The sequence below is a fragment of the Quercus suber genome, unplaced genomic scaffold, assembly GCF_002906115.3.
Source record: "Quercus suber isolate HL8 unplaced genomic scaffold, Cork oak 2.0 scaffold_46, whole genome shotgun sequence".
NCBI lineage: Eukaryota > Viridiplantae > Streptophyta > Magnoliopsida > Fagales > Fagaceae > Quercus > Quercus suber.
In genome coordinates, this window is record NW_027069511.1 from 1,688,103 (window position 1) to 1,714,520 (window position 26,418).

The 26,418-nt window shown below is 36.4% G+C and overlaps 1 protein-coding gene across 1 annotated transcript; it reads right to left on the reverse strand.

Moving 5' to 3' along the window:
* Positions 1-10,074: 10,074 nt before the first annotated feature.
* LOC111984343 (uncharacterized) lies at positions 10,075-14,489 on the reverse strand. The gene is made up of 3 exons (XM_024015977.2): positions 13,496-14,489; positions 10,949-11,666; positions 10,075-10,518 (listed from the first exon to the last, which is right to left on the reverse strand). The coding sequence occupies exons 1-3, from the start codon at positions 14,292-14,294 to the stop codon at positions 10,335-10,337; spliced, it is 1,701 nt and encodes a 566-aa protein (XP_023871745.2). The 5' UTR covers positions 14,295-14,489; the 3' UTR covers positions 10,075-10,334.
* Between the last annotated feature and the right edge of the window lie 11,929 nt (positions 14,490-26,418).

A 26,418-nucleotide genomic window follows, 5' to 3' on the forward strand; every position in this document is an offset into this window, starting at 1 on the left:
TTGTAGTTTTTTAAAATAAAATTAACAAACTAAAATATAAGTTTTTTTTTTTTGGTAAACAAAGATAGGGGGATTTATGGTTATATTACACCCCAGGTAAGGCGTCAGGCGGACCACGGAAGTTTTTTTTTCAACCTGTGTGAGATTTTAACCCCACTTAGGATGCTCACCAACAGACTCCTGCGAGAGCGAGACTCGAACCTAGGTGTGTTGCACGAAACGTTCGAGTCTTACCCACTTAGCCAAGCCTCCCGTTGGCAACTAAAATATAAGTTAACTTTTACTTTTTTTGGTCACACATGTAATAAATAAAATTTATATTTTTTGTCACACAATCAGGTAAATAAGCTACCAAAAATTATATATTTGATCTCATATTTAACAAATAAACTATCTAAAAACTACCAATAACAAACAGACGTTAAAAGCTTGGACAGTTTTTGCTTACGTTGGTACATCCTCGTGGGTGTTTGACATGACATGGGGAAAGTGCATATATATATATATATACACAGACATACATACACGATAATACAGTTATGGACTTGTGGCTGTGATTGTGGCTGTCGCTGTGTCTAAAAACAATACAAATAGTACAAGTTGGTAATGTGGTACCCCAGATAAATTTTTCTGCATCATATGGATTACCCCATTACTAAGTGACAACAAATATTATATGATACAAAAAATCATTTGATTAGAAGACTCGATCATCAAAACGTGCAAAAAACAATGCAATAATCTCCACGTGATACATGGCAGAAACAATGCACCCACCGCCTAGATTAATTGATGTCTTCCAAGTTCCAACAAGCTCAACACATCATAATTATTAAAAGGGGGGGACAATTTTCAAAAAGACGAACCTTAGCTCATAGTGTTTTGGGCTTTTAAAGAAAAATTGAGCTACACTCTCCTCCCTGTTCTGATAAAAAAAACAATAATATATGTGCAATTTGCAACTAGTACAAAAGCTCTTAGCATCTTTTCAAGCATATACTTATAAAGCATCCGCAATGAACTGTTAATCTCGTCTCTACTTTACAGTAGCCTCTAAACAAACTAATTAACAAATTTTCAAGGCCATTCCATTTCAGTTCCTCTGTTTATCTTCTCACTTAGCTTTTGGTGCAAATGCAATTAATGCATATCCCAAATGTGACAAACATCTTAACCAAAATACACCATTAGCCTAATATAACAATCAAACTAAGTGAATGTACCATATGTAAACATCATTAAATATGCAAAGCAAAAAAAAAAACCCTTAAATTGAAAAGCAAGTACCAATTCAACTCTGAAGAGGGGACATTTTCTACTGGAATTGTAGACTGAATGATAAGGTATAATAAATAAATAAATAAATAAAAGAGAAACCTCTAAAGATTAACATCAGATTAAATTAGTATCCACTTTGAAGTACAAAAAATTTACAAAACTAAGCTTGTACCAATAAACACACCAACTTCGAAACCCACAATCATTTCAAAGAGCTTCTTTCTCCAAAGATCATTGAGCTTCTCCAATGACTTTTCTAAAGGACTCATTCCAACCAACTAGAAAAAGGAATGAACAGGTGAAGTTGAAAATTATAACGGTGGTTTTCAAACTTCATGTATTCATTTACAATTTTACGCTATAAAAGGTTGAGTTAGTCATTGCCACCAAGGCTGAAAATGATACATCCTCTACACAACTATATACTTGTATATGAGTCAGGAAGGCATTGGCAAGGGGAATATATGAAATGTAATTAATAGATAATAATCCACCTCATGCTCCAAGCAAAGGATCGATACTTGTACCAGACCACGATGGAATGAAGTTACAAGGACTGGCGTTCCTAGACATTAAGAACGTAAAATATAAGCCTTTTGTTGATAGATTTCAAGTTAGAAAATATAAGTGTGTAAGGACTACTTTATTATTTTAGCTCTTTAGATTTCCAAGCAAATGTAATTTAAGTTGTCGACTTCAATTTCAAAATGATAGATGTTCAAATCTTTTAGGGATGGATTTCTGAATGCTGATGCCTAAGTTTTAGAGTTTTTCTTAAATTTTCACAGATTGTTGTCTTAGTGATTTGTCATTCATTATGGGTGGGGTTCATAGCTTTTTTTATTGAATCCAAACTTTTTCAACTGGGGGTAGAAGAAGGGAGACGGTATTTTTCTTTAAGGAGTTTTGAGCGGAGTAGGTACTTCATGAAGTCGGTCTTCATGTGTAAGAATGTGGCACAATGGTTGATGAAGAGTATAGAACAGATTGTCGTTGGGGTCAGTCCAAAGTTTTTTTATTCGTTTAGGGAAGGTGATTTAGCTTACACCCTCCAATGGATCTCTAATTCTTTTGGCTTGTTCCTACTATTGACTGAATTTAAAGTTGGCGGGTCTAGGAGGTCCATTATTATTCCAGTAGGCAGAGCAAAGAATGGATGGAGGGTTTTTGGGTTAGAGTTAAGGAAGATATTGGAACCTGAAAACTATGTGAATGTAGGGACTGGGCAATTTTTGGCTCAGCTTCATAAGGATAGCTCAGGGGTTCAACCTTTTAAATCTTTTTCCGACACGGTGCGTGGGCATCAGGTGCAGGTAAGGGGTAGAAATCAGCCTCATCGGTTGAGCACCCATGATAAAGGGAAATGGCTGTTAGGGGATAGTAAGGGGGAGAGGCAAAACCTGCTGAGCAAAACGGCAGTGAACTTACCAGGTCCGACGACTCTTAGAGGCACAGAAGTGGGTTCTCGGCGTAGTACAGAGGACTTTGATTTTGGAAAGATATATCCGGTACGAAATAAAAGGAGATCTCTGTTGAATTTCAAATCAAATTGGACTGAACATGTTTATGGAAATAAGTGTGAATTGAAGAAGTCAAACTGGACTGGAAAAAGCTTGACTGTAGAAGTGAATGGGGAAGGAAAAAGGAGTGTGGCATGGAAAAAAGGTGGCCTGAGGAATTCTATTTGGGTTTCAAGGGATCAGAGGGATCACATGGTGGATTCTTCTAATGTTTCACGGGTTCACAAACCTGTGGTGGGCTTTGACCATGATGGTAATCAAGTGGGCCTTCCATTGATCTCTTTTCCAGAGCCCACTGGCCCATCTAGGATGGAAGAGGGTGTAAGCCCATCTATGGGTGACCTGAGACTTTTAAATAAGGAAGCCCATGCATCGGTGATGTCCAAAACCCTTCACACAGCTTCGGAAGCTTAGGTCGTCAAAGACGCTAATGTTTTTCTCGCTGAGGAGTCACTGGCATCACTGGTAATGGTCAGCAAAGCGAGACAACTTGCTTCGATGTCGGCGACAAGCCCAGTGGTGAACCATGGTCCTTTTTCCGATGGGTTTCACGCCGAGGACTCACTAGCGACACATGAAGCCCACGAGCTGGTGATGGTGGCAAGCTCCAAAACAGGTCACGATATCTTTGTTGCTCAGACTAAGGTGTTAGGTTGACCTAAGGAGCCTGTGAGGGAGGTCGATGGCTCTATTTCTGGTGGGTTTCATGTTGAGGAGTCACTGATGACACCAGGTAAGGCCGATTTAGTGCAAAATCACTCATTGGTGACGGTGATGAGCTCTATTTGTGCTCATGAGGTTGCTGTTACCCAGATAGAGACGATGGGTCAACCCATGAACTCATTTATAAAGGTCGAATGCCCTCTTTCTGATGGGTTTCGCGCCGATGAGCCTCCGATGACATTGGGTAAGACATAAACAAAGCATGATTGGGTGTCAATGGGTCTTTTTTTTTGTCTAATTTGTTTCTGAGTTTAGCGAGAGCTGGGATAGTAGAGTTGGGTGTCCAGGGTGGAGATGAAGTGTGTTGGGTTGATTTTGCGAAGGTTGCTCAGGGGATAGAGACTCCCCATTAAGCTGACCAATTAGTGGTATCAGCAAATTGTGGCGCAGACATGGGTTTGGGTGATGTGGATAGTCCTTCCCCTTTGATGACCATCACTTCTTTGGGGTCGGCTGAGTTGAACAGTGTTAATGAGGTTTTGAGGCTTGAAAATACTTTGAATATTTCTAATTAGGTGAAACATAGACTCCCTGGTTTTAGTAAAATGATGGGGCTTTCTCTGGGTCAACATAAAGAGATGTGTATTAAGCTTTTACAAGGGCTTGAAAGGGAGATTGAGGATGCCAATCTGTTAAACAGAAAAGTTGCAGCCCACCGGAAAGCTGTGTCCAAGGACAAAAGGAAGAGGGAGTTGAGGAATTTGATTTCCTCGGTTAATTATGGCGGTAGATAGTCTTCTTTGACTGCAATACTGAGATTGGAGTAGGGAGTTAACAGTTGTAATGAAGTTGAAAATGTTGTCATGGAATGTCCGAGGATTGAATGATTCACGAAAATGTTTGGTGGTTAGAAATTTACTACGAGAGTGGAATTGTGATGTGGTTTGCCTTCAAGAAACTAAGCTTGTTAGTATGGATAGACAGTTAGTTAGCAGCTTGTGGAATTGCCCTTATGTTGACTGGGTGGCATTGGATATGGATTAGATAGCTGGTGGGGTTTTGATGATGTGGGATAAGAGAGCTTTAGAAAAGTTAGAGGTAATGGTGGGTTACTTTTTCGTTTCGGTTTAGTGGCAGGGTGTGGGGGATGGTTTTATTTGGGCTTGTTCTGGGGTTTATGGCCCAAATGATAATAACTTAAGGGGATAGTTGTGGGATGAGCTGATAGGAATTCAGTAACTTTGGGATGTTCCATGGTGTTACATAGGGGACTTCAATGTTGTTCGTTTCCCAAGTGAACGGTTAGGGGTTCTATGCCTTACTCTAGCTATGGAGAATTTTTATGAATTCATTGTGGAGCTCAATTTGATTGACTTTCCATTAGAATGAGGGAGTTATACTTGGTCTAGTGGCTTGGATCTGCCTTCGATGTGTAGGATAGGTAGGGTTCTGGTTTCTTATGATTGGGAGGACCACTATCCGGATGTGATCCAGCGGGTCTTACCTTGTCCTATCTCAGACCACTTCCCCATATTAATGGAGGCAGGGATGATATTGAGGGGGAAGAGTCCTTTTAGGTTTAAGAACATGTGGTTAAACATAGAGGGGTTCACAGATAGGGTTCATTCGTGGTGGAATCAATACTCAAGGAAACAGAGGAGTGAAGGCCTTTTGTGGAAGGTTTGGAGTTTGATCAGATTGAAGGGGTTGGAGAGTCACTGGCTTGAAAGAAGGTTTGAAAAGGAGGAGATTTTTCGTGTTGTTGAAGAATTGAAAGGAGATAAAGCTCTAGGTCCTGATGGTTTTTCTATGGCCTTCTACCACCATTGTTGGGGAGTTATGGAAAGAGATGGTTTAGCTGTGTTTGAAGAGTTTTATCAACACAGCAAGTTTGAAAAATCTCTTAATGCAACTTTCATAGCCCTAATCCCTAAGAAGAATAGGGCATCCAATAACCGAGATTTTAGACCTATCAGCTTAGTGGGGAGTGTATAAAAGATCTTGGCTAAGGTTTTGAAAAACCACTTGAAAGATGCTTTGGATTAGTTGATATCTGAGTCTCGGAACAGTTTTGTGGGTTGAAGATAGATACTTGATTCTGTTCTTATTGCTAATGAGTGTGTGGATAGTAGGGTGAAGAGTAAGATTTCGGGGGTTATTTGTAAGCCGGACATGGAAAAAGCCTATGATCATGTGAATTGGGAGGCTCTACTAGATTTGTTGAAGAGAATGGGATTTGGGGTGAAGTGGTGTAGGTAGATCCGTACATGTATATCCACAGTCTAGTTCTCTGTTTTGGTTAATGGGATTCTAGCTGACTTTTTTGAGAGCTCGAGGGAATTGAGACAAGGAAACCCACTATCTCCTTTGTTGTTTCTAGTTATGATGGAGGTTTTTAGTAAGATGATGAAAAGAGTTGAAGTTGCTGGTTTACTTTGAGGTTTCAGGGCAGGTGGTAGGAGGGGTGAAGGGGTATGTGTCTCACATCTTTTGTTTGCGGATGATACGATTCTATTTTGTGATGCAGATAAGGAGTAGATTCTGCATGTTCGGATGCTCCTTTGTTTCCAGGCTGTAACAGGTTTAAAGGTTAATGCTTTGAAGAAAGAGATGGTTCCTATTGTGGAGGTTCCTAATATGCATGCCTTGGTAGAGATCTTGGGTTGCTGAATTGGGTCTTTACATATGACCTATCTTGGTATGCCATTGGGGGCGTCTCACAAGTCCCCTACTATTTGGAATCCTATATTGGAGAAAATTGAGCGTAAGTTGGCTAGTTGGAAGAAGATATATTTGTTAAAAGGTGGAAAACTGACATTGCTTAAGAGTACATTATCTAGTCTTCCGACTTACTTTTTATCTCTTTTTACAATCCCTATGTATGTTGCCAATAAAATTGAGAGGTTGCAAAGGGATTTTTTGTGGAAGGACTCCAAGACACATTTGGTAGGTTGGGATAAGGTGTTTGCACCTTTGGAAAATGGTGGGTTAGGAGAAAGGAAATTAACTACTTTCAATAAAGCCTTACTAGGAAAATGGTTATGGCAGTTTGGGGTTGAGGAGACAAGGCTTTGAGGAAGGGTAGTAGCTCTAAAGTTTGGGAAAGAATGGGGGGTTGGACTTCCAAGCTAGATAGAAGGGTACATGGGTATGGTTTGTGGAGAAGTATCCAAATGGGCTAGGAAACTTTTAGTAAAAATATTCAGTTTGAGGTAGGGGTGGGGGATAGAATGAAGCTTTGGACAGATCAATGGTGTGGGGATTCTCCACTTAAATTGACCTATCCAGTTGTGTATGGGATTGCCTCCAATAAAGGGGAATCAGTGGCCGCTTCTCTTGAATGGTTGGGAATAAAGGAACAGAGAAGCTGGGATGTTCGTTTCATTCAGAGACCAAATGATTGGGAAATGGGTGATGCGGATGCTTTGCTTCATACATTGGGCTCTAATTTACCTCCAACTGAGAATGGAGACTGTATGCAATGGAAGTTGACGAAGAATGAGAATTTTGATATCTACTCGTTTACAATAAGTTAAGAGGACCCGTGCCCATTATATTTCCTTGGAAAAGTGTTTGGAAGGTTAAGGCCCCTCGGCGTGTTTCCTTCTTTGTGTGGACTATTATATGGAACAAAATCCTTACATGTGACAATTTGAGGGGTAGAGGGATGAACTTTGTGGACTGGTGCATTATGTGTCATTGTAATGGGGAAAAGATGAATCATTTGCTACTACATTGTGGTAAGGCTTACTGGCTGTGGAGTTTGGTGTTTAGATCTTTTGGGATTTTTTAGGTCTTGCCAAGATCAGCTGCGAATACTCTCTTTGGTTGGTGGGATTGGCTTGGGAAGCATTTGTCTAGTATTTGAAATTTAGCTCCACTATGCTTAATGTGGTGTTTGTGGAGGGAGCGAAATAGGGGGACGTTTGAGGACATGGATAGTTCCGAAGATCAGTTACTAGCCTCTTTCAGTGGCTCCCTTTTTGATTGGTCTAGGGCTGGGGGACTCACCTCTAGTGATTCTCTCCCTATGTTCCTTCGCTCCTTTCTTTGTAATTAGTATTTTTTTTTCTTTCTATTTCTTTTCATCTTTTTCTGTACTTTTTACCTCAGCCTTATGTTTAAGGTTCAAGAGCACACCAAAGGAACTTTGTTTTTCAATGCAGTCCTAACATTTCCATAAATAGCAATCATTATAATCCATATCAATTCATAATTACCACATACCATGTGTATTATATGAAACTTGAATAATAAATAATTCATTCCATGCAACCACAGCATAAAACAGTAACTTGTGCAATTTAACCAACATTTAGAAATAGATTCATTTGAAATGGCAATAAAATAAAATAACTTTAAAAGTAAAGAAAGGTGAATTTAATGGGGGCTGAGATAATGGAAGTGATTTTTGAATGAAATAAAAATAAAACTTGCCTCCAACAACAATATAAAAAAACTTTAAGCACCCAACCTTGTGCATTGCTTATCTCAAAAAGAAAGAGAGAGAGAGAGAGGGAAAACTTGTGCATTGCTTGTAAATTTTGAGTTATACAAGCAAGAATTCAACCATTAGCTAGAATTAACCAGAGTTTGATCTGTTAAGAGAATAGAGATTAATCAAATTCAAAACTGAAACTTTGTGAGGAACGAATCAAAATCAAAATCAAAATAGAAATTTATAAGTTGTAATACATCCACAATAATTAAATCTGGTGTTTCAACTAAAACCAAATAACTTATCATATGTTAACCAAGAAAAACAAGCAAAACAAGAAAACGTGTATAACAAATTCCAAAAGCACATATAGCAAAAGAAGCATCAAGAATACCCCAACCAACTTAAAATTTTAAAGAAACAACACAACGTAAATAATAAAACCCATAAACTCAATAGCCTTTCCACAACCACCAAAAGCTAAGAAACAAGAAAAAGTAAAACAGGCAAATGGGTGTAAAAAAAAAAAAAAAAAAGTGAAACCCCACAGAAAAAGCACCAACCAGCATATAATATGAAAGAGAAGTTGTAGCACGAGTGAGATTGAAAACTGTACCTATGCAGGGCTATAAAGGCAGCCAAGGGGGAACAAGACTTGTGTAACAGTCTATTACTCTATATTTAACTTGACTACAATAGACTGGACAGTCCTTATGCAACCTTAGAGCATTCTCATCAGGTGTGTCAAATGCCAAATATTTGGCATTTGACACACCAAACACCAAAAACCAACCATCATCAGATATCTCAAATCTCAAAATTTTTGACACACGGCTATAGTACCATCTCATATTTGAGACAGTACGGACAAATGTGCCAAAATTTTTATTATTATTTTATATACTTTTTCTCTCTCCTCCCCACACATATCTCTCTCTCTACCTGGTTCTCTCTCTCCGTCTAGTTCTCTTTCTCAACTCTCATCTCTGTTGTATCTCTCTTTCCTCAGTCATTCTCAAATGCAAATGCAAACTCAAGGTCTCCCTTAAAAACAAAACACAAAAACTCTCTAAAGATCACTTAAAAATAAAACCGCCGATCAATTTCCCTTGTTGATTTTCCTAATTCCCCATCTCTCTTCGGCACTCCCTCTCAATCTTCGATATCTCTAACTCTGATCCAAACTCTCATCTCTGTCTAGCCCTCTCTGTTGCTCTTTCACAGCCATGCCGATCCCACCACAGTGACCACCACGCCGCGCAGCCGAGCTTCGTGCCATCCACCACATCACGCAATGCCGTGCCGTCGAGCTTGCCGTACCATCCGCCACACCACGCCACACCGCCGAGCTTGCTGTGCCAGCCACCCCCACATCGCCGATCTCTCACAGTGTGAGACATTTCTTATCTTTTGTTTTCTGATGGTGGTTTTTTTTTTTTTTTGCCGTGAGTTTTATTGTTGTGGCTATTGGTTGATTTTCATGGGTTGTGGTGGTGGCTTTTTTTGTTGTTGTTGGTAGGTTGTGAGGTTCAGGCTTATCTAGAGGGATTGGAGGTTGGGTTTGTTTGATTTGGGATGGGTTTTGAGGTTTGTGAATGTTGTGGGTTGTGGGTTAGTTGTGACAGTGGTATTGTAATTTGGTGGTTGTGGTGGCTGTTGATGTTGTTGGTGTGGCCGTGGTCGTTGTTGGTGGCCGTTGTTGCAGCAGTGGTGGCTGTGCCGTTGTTGTTGATGATGATGAGAGGAGTTAATATATTATTTTAATGTGTTGTAAATATTATTTTAATGTATAAAATTGAAGAATAGAACATCTGATAAATGATATATTGTAAAATGATGTGCTAAAATGATAAAGTAGATTTTTTGTGTGTTAAAATGACATTTTTTATGAGAGAACTGATGAGAATGCTCTTAAAACAAGATCCACATCAACATTAAATATATATCAGGAAACAAGCAGGGACTCCTCGCATTTTTTATACTAGCAGAATCAGTTGGTATCAGACACTATTGAGGCGGTTAGACACTGGTGTTCGAACCCCACCACCCTACTCCCCCAATTTAGCTAGGGAAGAAGGGGGGCGGGGGAGACTGATTGTGTAACAGTCTATTACTCTATATTAAATTTTTTGCAATAGATTGGACAATGGGCAGTCCCTTTGTTTGATATGCAGCTTTACACCAAGGTCCATATCAACATTTAATATATATCAGGAAACAAGCAGGGACTCCTTGCATTTTTATACTAGCAGAATCAGTTGGTATCAGACACTGTTGCATGTGTCTATAAACTATATACAGCCATCTAGCAACAAAAGGATTCAAAATTGTGAGATATGAACAATCAAGAACACCCAGTATTCTAGGACTAGGACACTTAGAACTACATGCATCAGCATTGACATTTGAAAACCAGAAGTTGCAAATTCAAATTATCAAGATAAGAAGAAAGGATCCTCTTTCTTCTGGTATATCTCAAATAGTTGCTTAGCATGAGTAACAGCTAATCTTCTGCAGTCAGAAAGACCTTTCTGGTCATGCTTCTCCAACTCTGCAACAGATTTCCTCATCCTTTTTTGTGGATCACCAGCTATAAGAAACTCTGCCAAAGTAGTCCCCCTGGAGCCAAATGCATGGAAAACTCTATTAGAAACAGCAGAAGCAAATTAAATAGCAACAGTTGATTAAACAGCTGAATGCTGAAATTTTTTTACCCTCATAAATGTTACAAATAGAAATGTACAAAACAGATGTACATCAACCACTTTTTTAAAATATCAAAATATGTTAACAAGCTACATGAAAAGGCAAAACATACTTCAGCCTCCTTCAAAAAGTTTCTTGAGAATTTTGCAAGAGTTTGTATGAGTCAATTGTTTTTATTTTTTTCAATCTAGTCTTGTTGAAAGAGGCATCTTGCAAAAGCTGTTCAAAACTGTGCATGTAACATGCTTGGAAGGAAATTAAAGGGAATATAAAGTCACTAAAAAAGAAAACAAAAAGTTACATATAAACAAAAATTTATGGTAGACTGCTCTCTCAGACTTACCTGGCTACATCAAAATTCTTAAATCCTCGGTTATTGGGAAGTGAAAAACCGAAAGGTGATCTTTTCACAGAGGTGTGCTGTCTATAAAGTGCACAAACTGCCTCCATACAAAGTTTTTCATCTTTCCGAAATTCTTCAAGCATGTTTGCTTCGAACTCCCACTTTTGATTATTTCTGTTCCTTTGGACTTTTGGTATAAATTGATCCAAATTTAAATAATCATTCACATCATCATCAGAATCTGATGAACTAGAACTGTCATCACTATCCCCATCCAAATCCAAATTATGCCAAAGATTTTGTGGGATTTGTTCTATCCCCATATTCTCCTTACATTGTCTCAAAAACACCTGATCCTGCCTTGATGGTCTTATAAGTTTATCAACACCAATACCACCAGAAGAAACTGCTTTTCTTGACATATGAATGGCAGGAGAACCCTCATGATCACTAATCAATTCTTGTTTTGGCTCCATCTTTTGTTTACTGGCTTTAAATATTTCATCTTTTTCTTGATCAACATTGTTGATTTTTTCACTCACATTTACACATGAATCCCGTTTTCGTTTGAGCATTCGGGTCCCATTTTCCACAGTAGCCAGATCAGAGTGCACATTGTCATCAAATTTTTGAGAATTTATTTCTTTTCCACTTGAAGTTCCTTCCGGAGCACAATCTTCATCACTATCAATGATGTCAATAATCCCATTTTTCTTACCTACCAAAATATATATATATATATATATCATTGATGTCAATTTTGGCTTTAGATGCAAATCTTTCTACAGCTAGCATGTAAGAAACATATAAAGCAGATATTAGGTATGTCAATAAAAATTTACCAGCAAAATTTTGGAAGCCGGAAAAAGAAGAAAAAAAGGGGGGGTGGGGGAGGGGAGCAATTTCCTTAGCCTAAAGCATGTGAACGGTTTATGCATTAGGAAAAACCTATTGGAATTGGCTCCTAAGATATTTGGATGCCCAATGTCTTAAATATCAATTTAAATTTCAAACTTTTTTTAACATATAAGATGACTCCAAAATTATTTAGATCCTTATAATTTCATCAGTTACAATATTCTGCCAACCTGCCTCCCCATTCAAAGACTACACCTTTCACATCAAAAGCATGTCTCATTAATAAATCCCAATGTATCATGACTTAAAATTATTTTCACATTGGATTAACTAGAATAGGAAGTTGGTCATCTTTTCATACGCATATAACAAAATGCTCTAACATTAGAAAGCACCAATCCCGATTTCCTTATGAAATGATCATCTGTAGCTCCCTTTTGAAAACCCACATATTGTTTTTAAACTCACAATGTAGAAGGAGAGTATGGGAAGTGTATACTTCATGACCACCAGAAGGAATGTAATGGGCCTGGCCCCTATTTCATATTAGCACAATCGTCATAGTGTACAACAGAGCAGAAGTCTGGTGCATTTGCAGCCATATTTGTTCATGTAATTAAGCATTTCATTACTCACAGAACTCCAGTTTAATAAAAACAACTTATATATAGCCTACAATACAATTGTACAGTTCATGCAGATCTCCTGAAAATCTTGAACCTTCCAATAAAATTTTCTTATCACATTCTTTCCATATTAAGACAAGTAACAAGAATGGAAACATATATGCCAAAAAAGGAGTAGTCCCCTTAGAGAATTAATAGACAAAGTTTGAGGATTGAAGAATAACAATCAAATATAAAGGAGAAAATTAAAAAGATGGAAGCAATGCTTAGAATGACTGGACTGTTAGCCAAATCCTTTCACAATAAAAGCCGAGTCATCTCACATTGAAACTTTTCATAATAAACCAAGCCAAAAATCTCACAACATAGTTACAAGTACATAATGATACAAATGATAACCCATTATCTATTAACTACATTAGTGACAAACGAAATCATCTATAGTGCTACTGTTGATGAAGAGAAACCAACTTGAGATGGAGATAGAGATCCCAGGACCTTCCTAACTGACACTTTCTATAAAATGCTCAAAAGGCTAATTTTTACTACTCTGACATATGTAATGGCTATAGTTTACAGTGTTCATTTCAATTAATCATAGCTCTGATGTCTCTAATTAGAAACCTAAACCTTTTTTCTACTCTGCACAGTATTAAGCTGCCAAAGCACAGCTCTAAAGTAAACGGCTTCCATAAATAGTAATTCCTAATCATTAGGTGAATTCTACATATAAGTATATAACTACAAGAGATTATAATACCCAAATGGCAATTCTTCTTATTACTATATTCATTTAGCACCAGTACTAACATACCAGCTAGAACTGAAGCCAACCCATCAAAATATTCCCAAAGAAATCATCTTTCATAAGTCTCTCTCTTTAAAACCCCATTTGTCATTTAGCCTCTCTCGCATTATAGTCGACATGCTATAATAATAAGCACATGTGAGCAAACAAAGCACCAATTTCGTAAAATCCTAAACTCTAATCCACACTTATTGCACACATAAAATTAACACAATGAGTGTATGTGAACATAAAAATACGATAACTCTCCAATACCTGCAGTTTGAGAATCCCCATTTCCTTTGATCGGAGAATCAAAATTAAGTCCTGCAAAGGCTTCTTTACTCATACATGCAGTAGTTAGTATATCTCCATTTTCTTCAAAACCAAGCCCCACACTGGCTTCTCTACTCGTGTTTCCATTGCAATACAATCCATCGTTCTCAATCTTCACAAAGACCCCATTTTGACTAAAATTTCCAACACCATTCTCATTCAAATCCTTCTTCTCTCTTCTCACTTCGTCGGAACCATCTCGAATCACCTCGCCACCGCCATTATTGTTAACCGGAGGCTCTAAATCCGTCAGCATTGCTATATCTTCCTCTAATTTCGAAACCCTAATCCCCAATTCCTCAAACCTCTTCTTCCAGAGGTCAACCTCGCCTTTAGCCTTCACATTCTCGCACTCGAGCTCACAAATCCTCCTCCGAAGCACACCAACCACGTTCTTCACATCTTGCTTCGAATTCTTCGCCTCCTCCGCTTTCCTCTCTCTCTCTAGCGCCGCCTCCAACGCCTTCTTCTGATTTTCAAGTTCGTCTTCCAGGTAGATCCGTTCCAGATTCTCCATCTGGAATTTCTCCGTCAACAACGCGTTCTGCTTCTTCTCGTTCTCAAATTCTCGCTTCAATTTCGTTTCTCTTGCTACCAAAACCTCTTCGACTCGGTCAAAGTCTTTACTCCGATACGCGGTTCTGAGCTTCGAAACCAACTCCGAAATGCTCTGGTTCTTTGGGTTAGTGCAATCGCCATTGCTGTCCAATGCGAAAGCCGGTACAGGTCGTGAACTCATTTTGGGGAAAATGAGAGTGAGACAGTCGAAACGACGCCGTGTGCAGGTGAAAGGGTTTTGAGGAAATGGAAATGGTAGCTGTTGCTGGGTTTTGTTGTGGAGAAGCGGAAACGACTGATCACTGTCTGAGTGCCAAAGTGGTTTGTACTTTGTTCACTTCAGTATTTTTTTTTTTTTGAGAAAGTTGTTCACTTCAGTATTGGTTTGGTAGGGCTTCAGAATCTAAAAATCCAGTAATAACACAAATTTAGCCACAATTTTTGCCTACAATTCCCCCTTACGATAAATTGTTAGTAGTAAAAAAAAAAGTTATGAGTTTTAAGTGAAAATGACAAACAATTAGTTTTAGTATGCCACGCAAGAGAGTTGGGCACAAAATGTGTGATCTTAGATCTTCTTTTTTTCTTTTTTCTTTTTTAAATGATTCTGCTTAAGTTTTAGTAATAATTGATTGTTTAATATTGTGGGTTCCAAAAAACTCAACGGGTAAAGTCTTTTGCTAGAAATGAAAGCATAGGTTAAAAATTATCTCTAAAAAAAAACTAAGTTGTTTAGAATGTATATCCATGTGTGAGCCTATTTAGAACATATTTAAATATCATTTAATGTATTATCTTTTATGTAGTCATAGAAATGTATTGTATAATTGTGTGAGTCAAAATACCATGGACAAGGTAAATGATCTGCATAATTAATTAATAGGATATGGGAAGGTGGTTTACAATGGGAGAATTATATCAGAAATCAAGCTAAAAGAAACTAGTAGACACAAATTGGAACAAATGTCAGTTGGATCTTGTTATTATAACAAATGTGATTTGGATTTTGTTATTATCTTTGGCCTGGCCTAGGTGTAAGATTATATAAAGGATTACAATCTCTCTCTCTCTGGAAATTGTTGTGTTTATATTTGGATCCCCTTCTCAGTGGAAGAAGGTCCTATTTATACTAGTTTTTTCTCCCTTTTATAGTGGGATTGTGTGGTGGAGATCATAAGGTACTTATCCCAGCAAGTCTCCTTCACCTTTTAGGGGATGAGTGAATGATTGGGTAAAAAGCACTATTAAAAAAAAAAAAAAAAAAGGTTGACCATTCATTAATAAATGAAGCATTTGGTAGGTGGGAACATTCATTTAATGCGAAGGTGATTATTATTTATTACCGAATCCAAGCGTCATTCTTTTTGGTTCATTGGGCATATTTTCGTTGGATTGTGGCCCTCGTTTGGTTCTTTCCCTATTAGCTTATATAATCGATTGAGGGACTATCTGGCCTTTTGCCCCTTTGGGCAAAAATATTTGACATTATGCCCCTGTTTTGAAACTATATAGGGGCGTGCCCATGTTTCGATACTCAATGATGCTAAAATCGAATTACTTAAAGTACTCGCTTATCGAAAGACCAAGTTTTAGGCAGTTCTTGCTACAGTGGCAATCCAGCGTGGCTTTTGGGCAATAAAATATTCATGGTAACTGTTTATAACTCAGCAGTAGAAAAATCGAGTTACTGACTGGATTTCAAATCAGTTACTTGTATTACTCGGCTCTTTTATAAGCGAGTTCTTCTGCTAAATTCTGACCCGATTTCAAATCACGTATTTGCATGTGAAGCTTAACTCGATGAATGTAAAATCGAGTTATTGGTTTTACTCGGTTCTAGTAAAAGCGAGTTATTCTGCTATTTACTTCTCAATTCCACAAATCAGCTTCTTATGCAATTGTCCTCATCATTTTCAGATCAGCTTCTCCTCATTTTCAAAATTTTATGTCAGAAATTGGTGTTATCTCTCTATCATCTCAGGTGAGAAACTCATTTTCTTCTTTAAAATACATAGAGAATTTTATTGTGTAGGTAAAAGTAGTTGTAGATATTATAAAAGTTTATCAACCATAATGTATATTTTTGTTAGGGAAGAATTTTCATTTAATAGGTTGTATTACTTGTGGTTTGGTATTTTCTTGAATGAGTGCTATATGAGTAGATTATGGTTATATTAGTTTTTTGGTGTTGTTTGGTGCTACAAGAAGTGTACAATAATCTATAGAAACGGTGATAAGTGTTATGTGTGTACATTGGGTTATATTGGGTATTTGCTGGTGTAAATGTCATTGACAAAAAAATAAAATTTGTTAGATTTGCTAAAACTAATGAACAGTTAATATTTAGATTTGCAAAAGTTGAATGTACATACTCATCATTGATTGAGACATTAACAATAACATCTTCTATTGCACACAACGTGTAGACATTAACAACAACGTCTAATGTTTATGGTCAAATTTGAGTGTTAGTATTTCATTTTTAGCATGTAATAGTACACAAATTTATGAATGTCTTTGTCGTGTACCATCTTATGCAGCATTACATTATTTATCAACAGTTGATGCACACTATTAATTTGATCATTTGATGTTATTGCATTTAGCATCAATGTCTGGTTCTGGCAACCCACAACTCTATAGGCCTCACGATGTGTTCACTGTTATGGGTCGCTGCTGGGTATTAGAAGATGAGTTCAGCTATCCAATCAATCCGAATCTGCGAAATAGTGCTTACATTCACAATACCATGAGACAAGAGTGGGCTTGGTTATTTCGTGAACAACAAATGTTTTATGATGAGTTGGTTGGTTTTAAGTTGCCAGTGCCTCGACGACTCGCATCGCAGATGCCCAAAGACATGATCGACGAACTTCGTAAAGTATTGAACCGCATAAGAGAAGAAAATAATCGAATGAAGATACGTCTTAATCGATATTGGACCCAAGTTGAGATTCGAGAGTCAATGGAGGGAGGGTGGTACGAGCACGCACAATTCATGCAATCACTTCTTGCTGATCCCATTTATCAGTCAAACGTGGAGATGTCAGATGAAGAGTAATCGTGTCGTGGTGTAATTAGACTTCGTTGGAGAACTATTTTGCTTAAGTATGTTTTAAATGTATGTGTGTCACTGTTGTTGCATTTGTACTATGTAAACCTTGTTATTGATTGTAAGGAGCACGCACGCACGTTATTCGTAATATAGGTTATTTCCACATAATGCATAAAAGTTAAATATTTCCACACATAATATTTTTCAATAAGCACTTAGAACATAACACATAAAACTTAAAATAACTTACACGATGTCACCAATATGCATGCATTGCATATTGAACACTAACGCTACTAACATTATTAACTTAACCCTAGACATAACACACATACCATATAGGCATTCACTCTGACAGGTAGTCTTTGTAGTTGAGGACATTGTTACGTTTCGCCAAAGTGAGTTGCCTGTTCGTTGCGGCGGCTTGCTGTTCTGCCAGTTATAGCATGTGATACCTGGACCTACGCAGTATCATCAGATTGTTCTCTTTTTTAATTTTTGTCACTGCATGCTCATATTGGTGCATGTTTTGCCTTGGCAGTGTGACCGAGATATGGTCGACAAGAGGCGCTTCAAGTCGCACGAGATCATCGTGTAGAGCGTTGGACTCATTCACGCGAAAGTCCCACTCCTGTTGTAATCCGGCATAGTATTCCCTCTCATAGGAGTCTCTCTCCCTCCTATAGTTATTTGGAAAATGAGGTAGCATCTAATTGCGCATTGACATTGGAAAATGTGACTTCTGATCGATTTGTGTAGATGTAAATGGGACTTCAGTATGCGTAGGTGTTTTGCAAGGGTAGATGCAAATGGGACTTTATATAGGAGTTTTGCAAGGGCAAGTATTCATGTGGATGTGACTGTATGTAAGGGTAAGTATTCCCGTGAATATAGATGATATGACTTAATAGTGTATTGTTCAGTGAGGTGTTGAGGAGTACATGGAAAATTGTGAACATGACTTGGCTATACAGTGGCACCTGTTGGTGCATGTGGTTCACTGAGGCAGCTAATTGATATGTCATAGCTTGTGCTACAACAACGTGCTGGTGATGTGTACTGCAAAGGAGGTCGTGTATTTATTCACGTGAAGACTATTCAGAATTCCTGTGCTTTATCTGACCTGACTTGACGAGACAGTGCTGAGTTGTGTTAAATGTATCATAAACTTTTTCAGGGATGCTCTACATCCTTGAAAACAGTGCATTGCAAAATGATACATATCTATGTATTGACGTGCGTGTAGATGATATGACTTGACTCTGTATCTACAGTGCGAAGCTGTTGAATAGCACATGCAACATTGCAAACATCAGTGTAGCAATGGGGGACAGCTCACCCCTAAATTCGATGCATAAACTTTTCAAAGATGCTCTATGTTTTCACGTCAGTGTGGATGGGTACTTGTGGTCAAGGTTCAATAGTGCTGAGCTATCCACCGTAGCTACACTCACTACTCACTATGGTGGTATTTGGCAAGTGGGATTGAAGAAAGCTGATAACAACATTTGGTTTTGTAATGGTTCGCAGGATTTCGTTGAATACCATCCTATCTGTTATGGTTATTTTTTAGTCTTTAGATATCCACTAAGATTCAATATCCACCCAGCAAGAATTGTAAATTGGAAGATCATTAGGTAGAAATAATAGACTTGGGCACTGATTAAACAAACATATCCCTCAGATTATTTGCCCACAAAACATGAAGTCGGAGAAAAGTTTGTTACGGAAAAATTTTATTGTACATAAAGACGAAGAGAGAATGAGTGGTTAGTCTGGTTTAGATGAGTATGTATGTAATGTATCTGAATAAAGTAGTACACTAGCATAACTAAGATACACGGATACGAGTATATGATACAGCGACTCACAGTGTCATATATATGAATTATTCGTATTATTGAATCATACGTATGGGTGGTCTGTGTGGTTTGGATGAGTCTGTATGTATTGAATCTATTAAATTTTCCTACAAGTAATGTGCAATAAATCTAAGTTGGGTGATGAGTGTTATGTGGGTAACATTTCAAATTACATAGACAGAATATTGGAAACATTAACATATCTAAGGTTTTTCCTACACTACAAAGCAGAGGACATTGTCCAACCAAAGCACAATAATCATATATAGCAACAAAGAACAGTTGGGAAAAAATAAGCAAGTGATTTCATATACACTTAGCCAATCCATTGAAAACATTGCAACATACTAACGTAGCAATGTAATACATTACTAGTTTCATGTCACGCATAGTGGAAGTGAGTATTATTATGAACAAATGTGAGTGTTTACACCTCGACAGTGATGGTCCCAATTGGGCCCCACTCTACTCCGGTGAGTCCTTGCTTTAGGAGCCATATGGGTTTTCTGTGAAAAAGGGGTTGGTCTGTGTGGTTTGGATGAGTCTGTATGTATTGAATCTATGCATAAATATTAATATTAAATTTTCATATGTAGCAACAAAGAACAGCAGGGAAAAAATGAGAAATTGATTTCATATAAACTTAGCCAAAACTAATGAACAATTAATCTTTAGATTTGCAAAAGTTGAACGTACATAATCATCATTTGTCATAAATTAACAACAACATTTTGTCTTGCACAAAATGTGTAGACATTAACAACAGCGTTTAATGTTTGTAGGTAGAAATTTTTCGAAATCATCATTGCTTGAATCTGAGAAGTCTAAAATATCTCTTTTATCATCTAACGTAGTAATTTCATTAATAGACTTCATGGCTCGCTCTTGAGCCTTCCCCTTTAGATGCTTCTTAGCTTTTTGGATTGCATGAAAACGGTCTCGTCGCCTTTGCATTTGATTGTTCTCTTGTTCAAGACGAGCAAGTATGTTGGTAGGTTCATCTCTAGGTAACTCGGCTAAGCGTGCCTTAGGAACTCGTAACCCGTGCCATCGAAAATACACTTCCAACTTGCACCTCTTCTCGTATAAGGTTGACCATGGTGGTTCTAATACGGTGAACTCTATTGTGGTGGTATCTGTACTTAGTTTTGTAGGTTTGCCGACTATGATGTGCCCGACGCTTCCAAGACTCTCGTACGTGTATATGGGCATATTAACGAAATCTCTCTTCTTTCCAACCCATTTCCCTCCATAGTGGTATGTGTATGTATGTAGTTGTTGATCTGCTGGAACTTGTGATAATCCACATGTTGCAATAGATCCAAACTTGTTTCGCATTTTACGATTTGACATTGAGTCATTGCGACTCATAGCTTAGTCAATCAACGAAGTTGGTGGGGTAGAAAGAAGATCATTATTGTGGTGCATTTATAACCTCATTTTATGGTCCAAGCATTACAATTTCAGTTATTAGGGCTTGTCATGTCAATACAGGCTGGAAAAACAATATATGAACATTGAAATGTTAATAATGTCATGTGTCTATATTCATGTGGGGACTACACCAATTTAAGTATGAAGTATAATAAATTTTCTGGAAATCATACTAAATTTAACTGGGATCAGTTGTAATTACGCTCACTTTCATATAGAAGTTAAGTGAAAGTTAGCTGTGGTCCTTCTTTATTTTATTTTTTTTTTCTTTCCCATAGCCGTGTATTTTCAGGTTCACCTCCCCTTCTACAATAATCAAAACCCAAAATCGTTCCCCTCCTACTCAGCTGATGGTGCATGTTCTCAATTACCACACCAATTCAGGCACCTTAACATACAGTTCCCCTCTTCATTTTCGTGTATAACCATTTCACCATAAAATTCATGTAGAATCATAATAAATTCGTAAACACATTATTATTATGTATTGTCATTTAATATGATACTATGAACCTTAACAAATCATTTTATTATAAATAGTAACTAAAATGATATAACACTATTTCAAAAAAAAAAAAAAACACAAAAAACCAAAAAATGAATACTTTAGAAAATCTTCATACTGACATATTAGTTGAAATATTTTCGAAAGTAGGCAAAGATTCGGCAACACTCCTGGGAAACATTAAGTTAAGGTATAAAAAACTATTTTCTTGATTTGTATCTACTTATTTATTTCTCTCTATATAATTTATTCAGTCTATTAATTTAATTTTTTCATTTTTCTTAATTAGTTGCAAACGCTTCAACAAGTTAACAGAAAGCAAACTAGTCCTCCAACAAATTCAATTGACCCCATTTTTCAATCACCCAGCTCTACTACACGACAAAGAGAAAACCCTAATTTCTCGGTGCTATGAAGAAGAAAATCCTGATGTGCTACTGATAGTGGGAAGCCTTTGAAATACTTTTTGAATGAAGAAGTTGTTGAAGGAAAAAATTTAATTGAAAAAGCTATTCCATGTGGCAATTTTATTGTAGTTTCTCATCTACATGGAATCATGCTACTTTGTGAGTCAAGTGTGGAGGCATTGATAAACTTTTGGAAATTTTAAATGATGAACATGGGAAGCATTGGCTGCGGGAACCGCCCTGTATGAAATTCCAAACTTTCAAGCATGTCACAAAATTGGAATGGGACATTGGAACCAAGATGAACATTATCCTTGCATTAATGAAATAAAAGTAAACCCCACAGGTCACACATCACATAGCTCCCAGAAATTAATTATACAAATTCATTCAAACTATACTGATCTAAGCTAGCAGATAGACAATCCAAACAACATTTCCTATACACCCAACGTACAATTCACCTATGCACACAAACCACTCTTACGCCAATTATTTATAAGAAGTTACAAGTAAAGCCCCAGTTGATAAGCCATATCATATAAGGTTTGCTGGTCTGCCCGACTGAAATTGTAAAAAAATAATGTAATGCTAATTTGTGTTAATGAAAATTTCTGGTTTCCATCCTATGAATTTAGACTTAACTGAGCCTTTTAAAGATAAATAAACTCATGATTAATAAATAAATAACAAAAACCAATAGTATCACTTAAATAATAAAATGCAATTTTTTTTCATTGTTTTATTTAATTACCGCACGGGTTACATACGTTGCGCTTAATGCTGCTGCTCTCATTTTGGGCCACATCAGCTATCATGTCATTTTCGTAAAAGAAAAAAAAAATCCTTCAATTTTTAAATAGTTTTTACAATTTCCAGCCCTATAAATCCCAGCCCTATAAATGCAGCCCAATACTTATTTATTGCGTGAGAAAACAGAGATTAAGAAAGCTACCCACCTTCCTGCTCTATCGTTTCTCAGTAACGGCTGCCTATCTGATTTCCTTCCTCCCTTTATTCCTTTCCACATGGTTTATAAATATTGACAGAACCTCCCTGCTTTGGTTGAGGTATCTCTACATGTCAATTCATTTTTTTGGATGCAAAACGTCTATACTCTGTTTATATTAATATGAGACCCTTTTTTTGAGTTTGTTTGTGATCCATAAACTCAAAAAAAGGGTCTCATATTTATAGCACCTTGGTTTCAAGTATAAACTTAGTAGATATTTATTCACTTCACTATATTTAATTTAACCCCCTTACAAAAATTCGCAACAACTAATCTAAAGAACAAACAACAAAGAAAAGATGGATGCCATAGACACAACAAACCAAGCTGACTCTGTTTGGTACCAAACTGAGAAGCAACTAATTACAGCATTAATATTGGTATATTTTCTGACCATTGATGCATACTTAGATCTAAGCTTGCTCAGCTTTATAGGGAGTATAGCACAGGGCTATATGCTATCTAATAATTATTAATGCTCTCTACGAATTTGATTTGATAGCAAGATTGTGTTTCTCTTGAATGTTCCTAAATTCAGATGGAAAGTATGTTTCCTATCAAAGCTTTATGTAAACTTGTTGGATTCTACAGCTCGTGTCTTTATTCCCATTAAATTGTCTAGGCGTTTTTAATATGTTTGTTCAAGCTTTCAACAAGTTATTTGTTACAAGTTTTTTTAAAAAATATTTTTTATATAATTATTTTTTTTTTTTTAATTGAGTCACTTTAGTAACTGGTCTGCCCGACTGAAATTGTAAAAAAATAATGTAATGCTAATTTTTGTTAATGAAAATTTCTGGTTTGCATCCTATGAATTTATACTTAACTGAGCCTTTTAAATATGAATAAAGTCATGATTAATAAATAAATAACAAAAACCAATAGTATCACTTAAATAATAAAATGCAATTTTTTTTGAATTGTTTTATTTAATTACCGCACGGGTTACATACGTTGCGCTTAATGCTGCTGTTCTCATGTTGCGCCACATCAGCTACCACATAATTTTCGTAAAAGAAAAAAAAAATCCTTCAATTTTTAAATGGTTTTTACAATTTCCAGCCCTATACATCCTAGCCTTATAAATGTAGCCTAATACTTATTTATTTATTCTCAGTATCACCTTATAATAAACTTGTATAATTAATCCAGCCCACCTCTTATTTATTTAGTTCCACTATCAAGCGCAACCCAAACTCTTTTAAGGTTCAGCTTAAAGGAAAAAGAAATTAAAATACCTATCGTTCAAGCCGGTTTGGAAGAAAAAAAAAACCCAAAAAAAAAAATTCAAAAAATGTTGAAGCGTTCACCATATAAAAACGTGAGCAGAGAGAGTTTGAAATTTGAAATGTAGAGGGAATTTAATTATTAATGCTCTCTACGAAATTGATTTGATAGCAAGATTGTGTTTCTCTTGAATGTTCCTAAATTTAGATGGAAAGTATGTTTCCTATCAAAGCTTTATGTAAAGTTGATCGATTCTATAGCTCGTGTCTTTATTCCCATTAAATTGTCTAGGCATTTTTAATATGTTTGTTCAAGCTTCCAACAAGTTATTTGTTACAAGTTTTTTAAAAAAATATTTTTGATATAATTATTTTTGTTTTTTTAATTGAGTCACTTTAGTAGTACCAAGTCTTCTCAGAGTTTTTTTACTCTAGATGAGTCTGTATTGTGATGTTTTGTCACAAAGTGGCCAAGGGGGAGTTTGTTACATTTTTAGTGTTGAACAAGACTTGACTCACTAGATATTTGCTCAAGACTTGACTCACATTGTGCTTGAAGTACTCTCTAGATAAAGTAAGGGAATAGTAACAAATAGAAAAAAATGAATCCCTTAAGCTATAAAATTAAACTTAAAGATTAAGGAACAAAAGATTTGGAGTTTGATTATTTGATTTTCTTCCATTTTTATTTTTGGAGATGAATTTTACTAAATCAAGATTTGGACTTGATTTTTCCGGGGGGAAAAAAAGTGAAATCTATCACCTTCGCATAAATATTAATAAATTTTGAATTAAGACTGTGAGTTGCTTTTGTTTGAGGTTAGACTTTTGCAAATTTAAGAAGTTTCAGGCACAAGTACGAGAAGGAAAATTATATTCATTTTCCAATTTTCGAGTAGATACTTAGAAGGAAAAAGATAGCTATCGGCCTATAAGTAAAGACAAGAAGTTTAACTTCCTACAAACAAAGGCTGAAATTACTATCTTTCAGCATAAATTTGAATTTGTTGATTATAGAACAATTGTGGATCGCTTTGACAATAACAATCAATTGACAAGTGGCCTAAAAACTGTCAAATTTATTTTCAAGAATTAAGTTCCAAATTACTTAATCAACTTTATTTACTGTAGACATCATTGGAAAATTAGTTGGTGTTGGACCAGTAGAAAATGCTCATGTTCAAGGATCTACTGTCCCAATGACAAATATAAATATCATGAGCATGGGATAAGCTTTAGCATGTACATATGGATTCATTGCATAATACTACTGAAAAATATTTATCACTTACAATCTTACATATTTGTTTGCCATAGATAAATCAAAATAAGAATGACTCTCTAGGGACTAACATCAAATGAAACCGAGGACAATATTTACACCAACAATCCAGGACCCTTGGTCATAATAGTGACATCTACTATTGTGAAAACATTTACAGGTAATAACTTCTTTTAAACATATCTTTTCTTTTACATAATCAAAATATTTGTATTCAATACAGGGGACTAGTATTTGTCATCTACATGTGCAACAAAAGTGTACATCAATGTAGAAATACCTGAAATTGCAACATTGATTGATAGGTATTTAGATTTTCCATACCATACTTTGATTCTAATTTATTATTTTAAAAATAATCTTGATACTTTTATTTAGTACAACACAATCATCATATCAAATAATTATTCGCTATGTTTTGATTTAAATCTTCTACCATCAAAGAAATGTAGAATAGATCATTTTTTATTATTAATATTTATTTAAAAACACTTGAAAAAGTATTACTAACCGTCCTCTACAGTTTTCACCTACCATGACGCAAACTTCAAATTTATAAAATTCTTTCTATATAATTTTAAATTATTTAAATTTTACTAAGTTGGAAAGTCGGATGATCAGCTCTTCACTTACTACAAGGCCAACTATAGTTGTATCCTTTCCACTTCTAATTCGAAGACAATTTGTGTTATCATCATGAATCCTACAATATATTGTTTATACATATATAATGCAACTTAAGTAGTAATACAGTCAAAAATATTTCAAATAATAACCCGATCATAAAAAAAATTAACCACGCGCATACATATATAATGCAACATAAGTAGTAATACATTCAAAAATATTTCAAATAATAACACGATCATAAAAAAAATTAACCCCGCGCAACGCGTGAGTCCACGACTAGTTATCATAAAATTAAAATCATGTTTGTGGACCTTGAAGAGTACATATAATAATATACAAATACTGGTAAATCACATGAAATAACTTTCATATAATCTAAGCTACAAAAACTACTCCCCCCCACTACACTACAATCCCTACTTCCCTTGTGACAAAAAATATTGCAAAAGGCAAACATCAAGACTTAGAGGGTGGAGGAGGTGGAAAAGCACTCCTATACTCTGAAAATTCCGCTCTCAAAGCAGCAACCTCAGCAATAAGCCCATCTAAAAGCTGTCCATGAGCTGCTTGAGTTGTCATAAAAGTCTCCATCATAGCACGAAGAGAGAGAGGAGGAGGAATGGTGGGCTCATCGTCACCATTGTCAGCAACAGCAGCTGTAGGATCAACAGGACTCTCCTTAGCATGAACATCTGCAAGTAACGGCTGTACTCGTGGTCTTTTTGATGAACCAACACTTGGTCCAACATTCTTCTTTTGTGCACTCCGCTGCCTGAGAAAGGTGGCTCCTATAGGGGCTGTGATGTGGATCAAGTCTAGGGAAGGAAAGTTTTCTAAGTCTAAATAGTTTAGAACCCTATAGATGAAAATTGGAAAGAATAGATTATGCTTC